At 31.9% G+C, this 11,747-nt stretch overlaps 1 protein-coding gene across 1 annotated transcript in view; it reads right to left on the reverse strand.

Annotated features, from left to right (window-relative positions):
* Positions 1-11,747, reverse strand: part of LOC120353359 (protein outspread-like) — a 254,806-nt gene that overhangs the window by 34,605 nt on the left and 208,454 nt on the right. Inside the window, exon 3 of the mRNA XM_039436714.1 lies at positions 2,884-2,949. Coding sequence (XP_039292648.1) covers positions 2,884-2,949 — 66 coding nt within the window. The remainder of the gene's footprint in view (positions 1-2,883; positions 2,950-11,747) is intronic.

The following is an 11,747-nucleotide window of genomic DNA, read 5'->3' on the forward strand; positions in this document are numbered from 1 at the left end:
GAAGAAGAAGAAGAAGAAGAAGAAGAAGAAGCAAAGTATCACATTGCTTACTTGTAAGATTAGAAATCAACCAACTGAAGAGTGAATAGCTAATTGGTGTAAGTGCCAAAAACGAAATTTTCGGTAAACATAAAAAAAACTAGCATGACCATCATACTCTTGGAGATACAAACCACATCATCTTACGGAGATCATAGCAACTAAGTGAATCAGAATTGGAACTTAGCACTGGTTGCAGGGAAACAGTCTCTTTTTATAGATCGCTTTTCTGTATAGGGCTACTTTTATAGAAATAGAAAGAAAAATAAAAATCTTAGTACCCTTTTTGAAATATTTCAATATTTTTCTTTCTATTTGTTTTTATAGATCATTTTGGAAGAAAAACATTTTTTTTCAATTTTGGGCACTTAGCTCAATTGGCTATTCCACTCTTCAACTAGCCTATAAGGTGAAAAGATTGAGATAGCAATAGGTAAAAAGGTACTCAGAGAGAGTAAACATTATAATATTGAAATACTGGAAACAAATTTGACGAATTGAAAACTTGAAGGATTTGAACTTGACAAAAAACATGAAGTACTGATAACTTGACGAAATGAGAACTCGACAAACTGAAATTTTTAATAGACTGGAAACTTGAAAAATTGTAAACTTGACGAAAAGAGATCTCGATAACTGGAAACTTGATAAATTAAAAACTTGAACTAGAAAAATGGCGAATTGAAATTTGACAGAATGAGAAAATGACGAGCTGAAGATTTGATAAACTGAGTTCTTGAAGAATTGACATCTTTATAAACTGGAACCCTGACGAACTGAAAAATTTAAACTTGATTTATATTGCAAACTTTGAAAATTGAAAACTTGACATAATGAAGGATAATTAGATAGTAAAGTTAATAAACTGAGATCTTGAAGGATTGAAATCTTCAATTGTTGGTTTAAAATATTGACATAATGATCTTGTTATTTTCTCTTATTAATTTATACTTATCATCATCATATTCCTCTTTTTCATCTTCTATTTTAGTTAAAAAATATTGCAGTTTCTATCTCTTTTTAATTTAGTGAATTTTCTATATTAGATTAGACTCATACTATATTATATTATACTATTAATATATTAAAATTATTGTAATTTCTTTAGTGTCAAGAGGGCTATTATGGGAAGTATTTCTTCATGGTGCCCTCATATTGTCATGTAAATAAATAAATATATGCAAAATTTCATAAACTGGAGCCCTGACGAAGTGACAAACTTAAACTTGACTTGCACTGCAAACTTTGAAAATTGAAAACTTGACATAATGAAGGATAATTAGATAGTAAACTCAATAAACTGAGATTTTGAAGGATTGAAATCTTTATAAACTGGAGCCCTGACGAAGTGACAAACTTAAACTTGACTTGCTGCAAACTTTAAACATTTGAAACTTGACATAATGAAGATTAATTAGAAAACTTGATAAACTGAGATCTTGGAGAATTGAATTCTTCATAAACTGGAACCCTGACGAAGTGACAAACTTAAACCTGACTTACTGCAAACTTTAAAAATTGAAAACTTGACATAATGAAGAAGAATGGGAGGCATTGATATTATTTATAAGAAATGCTGACAGTTTTAAGTGAAACCATGGGGCGACTCGTAAAAACATAACAAGTCACAGTCGTCATTAGCGAATTTTTCACAATTTTTTTATATCATTTTATTAGCGACGGAAGTGTTGCAAAGAACAAGAAAATCCAGACAGGGTTCGCCATTTGCAGCAAATTAATTACTCAAATCTCAAGAAAATGATGTCTTTTCATTAAGCGTCTTTTTAAAGACTATAATCCTCTCGCCTTTGGAGAAAATTTTGTCGTTTTATTATCACAATTATCATTATAATCCAACAGGTAAAGTCATAACAAAGATTATTACAGACATCCACAGACTATCGTGAACCCAATTAGTTAGTTTCTAGTTGAATTAGTTACTTGAAGTAACTTTCAGTCATGTCTGAAATCGTCAAGAACAAGATTATGGGAGAAAGTTGATTTTGTAGTCTGCAGCGAATCGACTTAACTTTGTAATAACTATTATGGTTTTTAATTGGACTTCCTGTGAATCGGATATTAATTTCCTTCCTATTATGTACATTTCTGGGTGATATTAAGTTTTATCGTTTTGAACTAAGGTACACCGATGAGGATTGAAGCAGATGATTTCCTTTTCTGGGCGGATATTTACAAACGACCAATAAAAGTTATGCATGATTGAATATTAAGCTACCATTTTTGCAAGAAGATATTGATAGAGTTTCATGAATGCAACAAAGGTAAATTGTGAATAATTAAAGAAACACTTAGAATTAAATTGAAACTCCTCTGAGGATCAAACTTCTATTAGTAAGATGGATTTATTAAAATTTCACTGTAAAAATGATTATGATGAAATGAGGAATTACACATCAATCAGAAAGCAGCACAATAAAGAAGCATTAAGTGTTTCAATCAAAAACACAAAAAAATAGTAAAAATGTGTTCCAGACATCTTAGGCTAGGCACACACCAGTTAGTCAAGTCAAGACAAGACATGATCAGACACAATAATCCACATAGTTGCTTATGAAGACATGTCAAATTGCAATGACTAATCAGTGTGTGTTGCGTCATAAGCAACTATGTGAAGTATTGTGACTAAACGTGTCTGATCATGTCTTGTCTTGTCTTGACTAACTGGTGTGTGCCTACCCTAATTTGTCAATTAGTCATAATATGTTCGAGACGTCTTCTTCCATGTATCGCCAAACAAATGTATATTTCAATTACAACAAAATGGTACAGTCTAGTTGAATTTGAAACTTTTTTAGAAATTTATAAATATTTGTTTGAACTTACATGTTCGTCTAACGAGTAGGTGAGCTCTCCATCATCATACAGCACGAACCACCGCCGTTGCCATCGCTGTAAAAAAATAAGAAAATATTTGAAAATGATCAAATAGAGCCTATCATTAGATTCTATACATTGATTCTACATAGATTCTATACATAGCCTACCTATAGATTCTAGCATAGGTCAAGAAAGACCAAAGAAAATATCGTGAATAATTCAGTACCATTAAAGATTCTAACATTGTTCATCCTTGGGAGGATGAAATATTAGGGAAAATATGAAACAGACAACAGAAAAAGTGAGAAATATGATAAGTAAGAAAGTATTATTTGAAATTCTATCACTGCTAATCCTTCAAAGAATATATTATAAAAGGAACCAGAAAACAGAAGACTTCTTTATCATAAATAGGCAAGTATTATTGAAAAAATAAAGAAGAGACAAAAATTGAAGAAAATCTCGTAAATAATTGATAAGTGCCTATTATTTAGGATTCTAGCATTGCTCAAGAAAGAGCGAAGAAATGGCGCATGATCAAGAGTGTTATTGAAGTTTCTATCAGTGCCAACCTTAGAAATATAGTTACACCTAATCCTTGAAAAACAAAGATGCTGATATCAGGTAAGATTCGACCACCATCTATTTATCGAATAAGAAATAACATTTATAGGATACCCTACTGAACATAAAAAAGTCTCTAAATGAAACATAACATTGTTTATACAAAATTAATAGAAGCTCCAGAGTGGGATCTAAGCCAAAAAAAACGAACAAAAACAATGTTTATTTTATAACAAAAACTAATGAATTACTTCTGATCAATGTCCTTCAAATACAAGTCCATCACGAGAAAACCATCAAGCGTGGTTCAACTACATCTATAATTGAAAGAAAATACATTATTTCAAGAAAATCATCCTTTCTGACCCACAAGGACTATTGAGCTTTCTACACATTTCCGAACCAAATTGGAGCAAAACTTGTGATATTAATTTCAGTGAGTGTTAAATTCATTGAACTGTTATAAAATGTACCACATTTTCCAACCAAATTGGAGCTGAACTTGTGATATTAATTCCAGTGATTGTTAAATTCATGAACTGTTCTCAAATGTAACACAGTTTTCAAACAAATCGATGTCTAACTGTAACAATTTCAGTAAGTGTGAAATTCATAAACTTTCCTATCAACTATAAAGCAGACTTTGTAAGTAGCTCAAAACACGAAAAAATAATCAGTTTCTTGAATTAGAATAATGAACAAAAACTCTGCATGGATCAGCTTACAGCTGAAAACATGGGAAAATTTAAGATTCTTTCAAAAATAATGAACTAAAACCCTGAATCCAACCTTGAACCATTAAAAAATTATGTGAGAATAGCAGGAGTGCTGCTAACAAACTAATCAGCGTCTTTTCAATGAATTTTACAAAGGAAATCAACATAAATAATTGCAGTATTTCGGAAAGAATGCACGCAGCCTGAATGCAATAGGAAGGTGACATTCTTCCGTAATTCATTTACAGTGAGATTCACTTGAAACGGTCAGCAACCCTGAAGATTAACATTGATGCTTCCCTTGCAACAGATACTGACATTCTTCAATCATTCATTTGGGACCTTGGACGACTTTGCAGCTCTTAGATAACTCAAATTCTTGAAAAACTGACAAGTGCCGAGAATTTTTACAGCAAGTGAATAATTCCATTGATAACCTTGAGGTATGGACATTTTCACAACAAGTAGTACAGTAAATCAATTGACATTTGTCAATAAGCTATGAACGACCTTATTAGAATCAGATTGACTTATGTGACATGACACTTTGCCATATTTATCAAGTTTTCTTAGGCGGCTCTTGTAAAGGAGAGAGTTACACTTGTTTGACATATAATTTCCAGAAATAGGTGAATAGATAAAAGTTTCTCATTTGTTTTATTATGTGGAATAAATTATATTTATCATAATTATTAATTAATGCTCGACAAACAAGAGAGCAAGAGATAAGATGAGAGCTGTTGAGATGGATTACTGGAGGAGATGCTGCGGGCTTACCAGAATGGACAGAGTGAGAAACGAGGAGATAAGAAGGAGAATGAAAGTGGAATGGGATATTATAAAGTTGATTGAGGATAAAAGGTTGATGTGGTATGGCCATGCTAGAAGGGCGAGTGCTAGCAAATGGATAGGGATGGTGACTGATTGGAGTCCAATTGGGCGAAGGAAAAGAGGAAGACCTAAAAGATCATGGAGAAATGAGGTGGATGAGGCTATGGAGCCCGGAATTTAAGGGATGGTGAATGGGAGGATAGGCAAAGATGGAGGTCTCGACTAAAAGAAGGAAGACGGTGAATCACTGTAAAATCCTATTATATATTATATATATATTAATTAACGAAAATCCTAAATAAAAGCTGTAAATCACCCCGAAGACTTCTGCTACTGCAGACATTGACAACAGGGTTAACAGCTAGATGGAAATTCGATGAGAGCTACAATCCAAAAATTATATTAATTTATCAGATTTTGAATTTTCATATTAATTTCATTCATTGTATAAAGCGCTATAATTATAATATATTGTAGAATATATAATTTATTATGACATTGGAGGAAAAACTAGGCTGAGCCTGTACTATTTCTCTCCAAAAATTTTGATAAAATGTTAATGTTGTCCAAAAGTTGAGGTTATGTAATCACACACTGCTTCTCACTTAATTTTTGGTCCAGGAATAATTATTTGAATTACTAATTAATAATTATTTGATTTCTTATAAATCTTGAAAATTGAAAGCATACTAATAATAATGAAAATAATTGAGTTTGTTTTTCGGTAATTCTTCAAAATTATATTTTTAATATGTGAATATTTCCTATTTAATTATAATAATGTGAAATATTTCTTCTATGTTTAGTTTTGAAGCATCAAAATTTGAGAATCTACTTTGTGAAAATTCTTGAGGACTGAAAATTTTGTGAATTGAAGAACTACAAGACTTAACCTATTTCAGAATATGCGTTATCTAAATTTGGGAGAGGAATAGCACAAGGTTACCTTATTTTTCCTCTCCATATCATGTTAATAATGTACTTATTGTATAAATGAATAAAGAATGTTGTATGATGATTGTTGTCAATATGATTCAATACATCAATTGAATAAGGAATTTAGAAGTGTTTAGAGAGCTTTCTTCAAATCAGATACAGTAAATCAGAGAAACAGATATAGTATAAAGGAGAAATAGTATTTGAGAATCAATTTGAGGTCGGATTCTCAATACAGTATATAACTATTGAATTATAAATTGAAGCTGCAAAAAACACATCATACTAGATGATAGTCCATTGAAGAGTGACGTGGTCACAGTACTATCGTTGGAAGGGTGACTGTTTGAGACAAGTTCCACTAACTGCCAATGTGATTGAACATCACTTTGGTTCAGGTCCTACTTGAAATAATGTTCTTCATCTAAATATATTATTTTAAATGTACTTCATTCTTTCATTATAATTTCCATAATTCTACATCTCGGTAAGTAGAGAAGAGAAAGAAGAGGAGGAAGAGGAGAAAGAGGAAGAGGAAAAAAAGGAGGAGGAGGAAGAGGAAGAAAAGGAAGAAGAAGAAGAAGAAGAAGAAGAAGAAGAAGAAGAAGAAGAAGAAGAAGAAGAAGAAGAAGAAGAAGAAGAAGCTGATGAGGAAGAAGAAGAAGAAGAAGAAGAAGAAGAAGAAGAAGAAGAAGAACAAGAACAAGAACAAGAACAAGAAAAAGAAAAAGAAGAAGAAGAAGAAGAAGAAGAAATAGTGGTTGAAGAAAACAGTTGAAAATAATGATAAAGATGCCATGATATTTGTCCGTTATTCAATGTTGTTATGGTGCACTTTGTCTTGGGCCGTTGTTGACGTGGTCAATAAAGCGCAGCCCGACAAACCCAGACACTAACAACAATACTATTATTGACTTGTCACCTTTTTTCACACTTTATTAACTTGCTGTATATTTACAGGTTATATTATTAGTGACCGTGGCCAATTGCTTTTCAAGAATATTTTCCTCCATCTCTTTTGTCGGTCGTTGTTTGTCATTATTATTACTGTTTCCTCTATCTTTTCACCTCATTTGGTTTCTGTGTCATCGCCTGCAATTTTTGCACTTTTCTGCAAATTTCACAACTTGATGCTAACAAATGTGGAATTCACTCAAAATTGACAGCATTATTCATAAATAACATGGATGTTTCACATTAAACTGATGCTGACAAAGTGAATCTAGAAATGGGTGTACTGGAATGCAAATTGGTGATTTTAGTTGAACCACAAATAATAAAAAACAACATTTGATTAAGTTCAAACATATTGTTTAAATCTCCTTATAGAAGAAATAAAAAGGAATATATGTCTTATTGAAGATATATTGAAGACTAGCAGGTAACCCGTGCTCCGCAAGGGTCTAATTAAAAAATTGACAACCTGAAAGCATGACCCAGTCCTATAGCCATCCTCGATAAATTAAGAATCTATATGCAAAATTACAAGTTTATCAGTACAATAATTCAGACATGGAATACTTCAAAATCAGACACTAGGTACTGTACTAAGTTTGTATTAGAATTAAGCAGACCTTTGATATTATACTCGAATTAATGTGATTGATCTAATTGGAACACTCAAATTATGAACAATGCAAAATTACAAATCACATGTTACAAATCAAAATTACAAATGCATCATTCGTGAATTTCCTATCCCGTATGTGTATAAGCCAATAATTATTCTTATTATATTATATAGATTTCGACAAATTTACGACAGAGCTTAAGGTTGTGACCTAAGCCTGACTTAGTGCCGGTTGCACAAAAGCCAGTTAAATTTTTACCATTATTAATTCACGAAAACCTATCAGAGAAGCCGTTTTATCAGAAAGGCCTTCTCTGATTAGCTCTCGTAAAATTAATCACGGTTGAAATTTAACCGGCTTCTGTGTAACCGGGCCTTAGTTGAACACTGACTTGCCGGCTTGTTACCATCGAACATTCTAATATTGTTATATTATCTGTAGAATTACTGAACAATATTCTAGTTCTTGCTTACCAAATTCTTTGTCGTTTTCAATACGGGATTTGTTCATAATTTGTGTGTTCCAATTAGATCAATCACATTAATTTTCGAGTATAATATCGAAGGTCTGATTAATTCTAATACAAACTTAGTACAGTACCTAGTGTCTGATTTTGAAGTATTACAATTAAACATATCTTCAATCTGATTTCATGATAAATACAGTCTGAGAGGAAAGAATACAACATTCATATATATGTAGTTATAAATGGTTTTATATTTTTATATAGTTGTCTCTACTGCAGTAAATGCCTTTTTCCACATTAATATAAGCATAAGGCCGTGTTACATTACATACACAAGATGAGCTTCATAAGAAAATTATTTATTTATTTGAAAATATATCGTACAAATTAGACAATTAACCGTGCAAATATCTAAGATAACGCAAGTACATGATGTTTTGAAATGGATATTCCGATGTGCTTACACTACATACGAGTAGGACCGTACATGCACGTACATATAGTTCCAACAACCAATATAGACAGACTAGTATTTCTGTGAACAGTACACCACACGCAGTATTCTCATCCACAAGTACCTGACTTGAAACTATAGACCTTATGGAAATACAGCAATAGACTGGCTTCTCCACACATCTGTGTAATCACTTGTCAGCTGATTTATGTTGAATAATTCTATAGTCTGATTTTTACTCCAATATTGGCGTATGAAGGAGGCTCCTTTTTCCTCTTATATTATTCTTGAAATGCAAAATTTCCAAAAACCTTGTATATACGTCGATGTGCAATTAAAAAAGGAACATACCTGTCAAATTTCATGATAATCTATAACCGCGTTTCGCCGTAAATGCGCAACATATAAACATTTAAACATTAAGAGAAATGGCAAACCGTCGACTTGAATCTTAGACCTCACTTCGCTCGGTCAATGAAACCTGATTCCGATCTCACTTTGGACGTATAAGAGGAAAATTACGACAAAAAGAAATGTTCCCATAAAAATTACCTATATTTCTGATGAAATAAACTTGACCGAATACAATAATAATTGACTATAATAGTTTGAAGATGAAGATAACCTACATTATTTGTATCTTGCTTCAATATAACAACTATTGCAAAGGATATCACACAGCAATCTATAACTTACATCTATCCCATCATTATTATTTTCACACACACACACACACACACACATAAAAACACACACGGCACACTTTCCCACATACAAACAATGCCCACCTTTTCTACGTTGCCTCACTTAAAACTGACATCATGCCTCATAAACAACACCAATTCTTCCCATTGAAACAATACTGACAGTTCAAAGTAGATCTCACAACATATCTAGTTCAAGATTGAGTCATAACTAGTCGTCTGAACTCAGAAATCGATACATTTCACAGAAAAAAGTACATAGTTGTCGGATCAGTGTAGAGTGGGATTCACTTCACTTTGTCAGCATTGGTTAAATGGGAAGCATTGATATTATTTACGAGGAATGCTGACAGTTGTAAGTGAAATGTAACCTATATCTTTTGGAAATGTTACTGTTTATAAAATTTGGGAGAAGAGCAATTTTGGGCTGATTCTGCTGCTCTCTACCAGTCATTGCTAAATGATTTGTAATTGTACTGATAAATGATTCAATGATCTTTATTTGAGCCAGAGTACATCAGTACATAAGCTAGGTCACATACAAAATTCATTATATTATAAATAAAATACAATATACAGAATATATATATATATATATATATATATATATATATATATATATAATATATATATATATATATATATATATATATATATATATATATATATATATATATATGCGCATATGCATTCATAGGCCAAAATTATAAAAAAAAACATAATTTTACACTTGATATTTTAAATACTAATAGAATTTAGAAAATTCTGGAGCCACTGACAACAGAATATAATGTGACTAAACACAATATCCAAACATTGAATCAATAAATCAACAAATTATGGGTCTAATATATCAAATGTCTAATATATGTAATTTTACTGTCGATTTTAAAAATGTCCAATGTCTAATTGTATTTTTGTCATAAGCCAGGTCACATACAAAATTCATTATAAATAAAATACAATATACAGAATACAATGTAACTAAACAAAATATCCAAACATTGAATCTATACATCAACAAATTATGGGTCTAATATATCAAATGTTTAATATATCTAATTTTACTGTCTATTTTAAAAATGTCCAATGTCTAATTGTATTTTTGTAATGACTATTTTCACTGTGTCTAATGTCTAAAAGCAATAAATGAAATGAATAAATATGTATCACACACTCTATAAAGAGAGGAAAGAGATGGGAAAGCTAACTGACATTTTGAATTGAATTGAGAATTGTTACGACTTCAGTTAGAATCTCGTGTTTTTGTGATCTGTGCCGTTTCGTTATTTGAGCTACCGAAACAGAGGACTGACACCATTGGTAGGGCTTTCCTAGCCGCGGGCCAATTGCAGCGCTTCTTACAAAATTTGGAGTCACGCACATTTGGAGCCCCCGAGGCTGTCAAGTGGCCTCCTACTAGAGTAGTGATAGGTTGGGGCTTGAGGCGGGTTTGAGTTTTGTCTACATGTTGGAGTTTTGATGAAGTTTATACTCGAAATCAGGACTGAAAATGTGAGGTAAATGTTTGTTTAAATGTATTTTGATGTTTCTTGTCATGAGAACGCAATATGTTCACTGTAAGCTCACAATGTTTGAGTTAAAAGTACGAAACAGTAATCAACTAGAACTTTACTTGTGGCAGATGAAAACTTTTAACCACGTCTATAAAAACGCGTTTAGAGTGAACGCATTTAAAATTGAATGCCTTTTAAACAACCGATTGGTATTCTGAATACAAACGGATTGAACGTTTTGTTTAAACAGCTTTATTGAAGCACAAAAGTTGGCTGACCTGATTCCTCATGGAACCAAACAGAACTATTATAGTATTAAAGTTTAAACCAAACATCTGCATACGGCCCTTAGTTTATTAGTAATAAGCTTTGATAGGCATGATTTCACGAGAAACGAAAATTCAGTTTGAGCGGCAGTTGGATATAGTCAGATGATTTTAAAACAATTGTTTCTGTATGATTTTTTCCAATGTAGCCTACCTAGAATACATTGTATTTTAGAATAATCATCTAGAATACGATGTATTCTGGGTACCTTGTTTTTTCTGTTTAGAATCAACTATCGGTCAACCCAAGTTTTCGTTTTGGTAAAATCGAGCCTAAGAGAGCTTCAGTAAACTAGGATCCGTCTTGTAAAACACAGATTTTGTTGTCAATATGTATTAAAAAAATATTGAAGTTCCATCTTTCAACGTTGTTGAAAGTTGAAGAATGTCAATGAAATATAGCGAACCAGCGTTGTGATGACATGTAAATTAGAGAAGATTTCGCTGGTGAAGTTCACGAAAAATGCCAGGTGGACTCTGGCGAACAATAAATCAGAACCTATAATAGCAATACTAAAACGAATTTATTATTACTGAATGATCAGAAATTATGGATGAAAGCAAAGAGTAACAGCGAAATTGAAGAGAGAGCAGCTGAATGAAGAAATGAGAACAAGACGAAGGAGAAAATAAGAAAGAAGAGCACAAGTTGTGGAAGATTGAATGATGAAGAAGAAGAAAAAATACAAGAAGGAAAAAATGAGAAAGAAAAAGTTGAGGAATGTTTAGATGATGAAGAAGAACTAGAAGAAGAAAAATGATTGAAGGAGGAGATGAAGAGAATT

This window comes from Nilaparvata lugens, chromosome 10, assembly GCF_014356525.2.
Source record: "Nilaparvata lugens isolate BPH chromosome 10, ASM1435652v1, whole genome shotgun sequence".
NCBI lineage: Eukaryota > Metazoa > Arthropoda > Insecta > Hemiptera > Delphacidae > Nilaparvata > Nilaparvata lugens.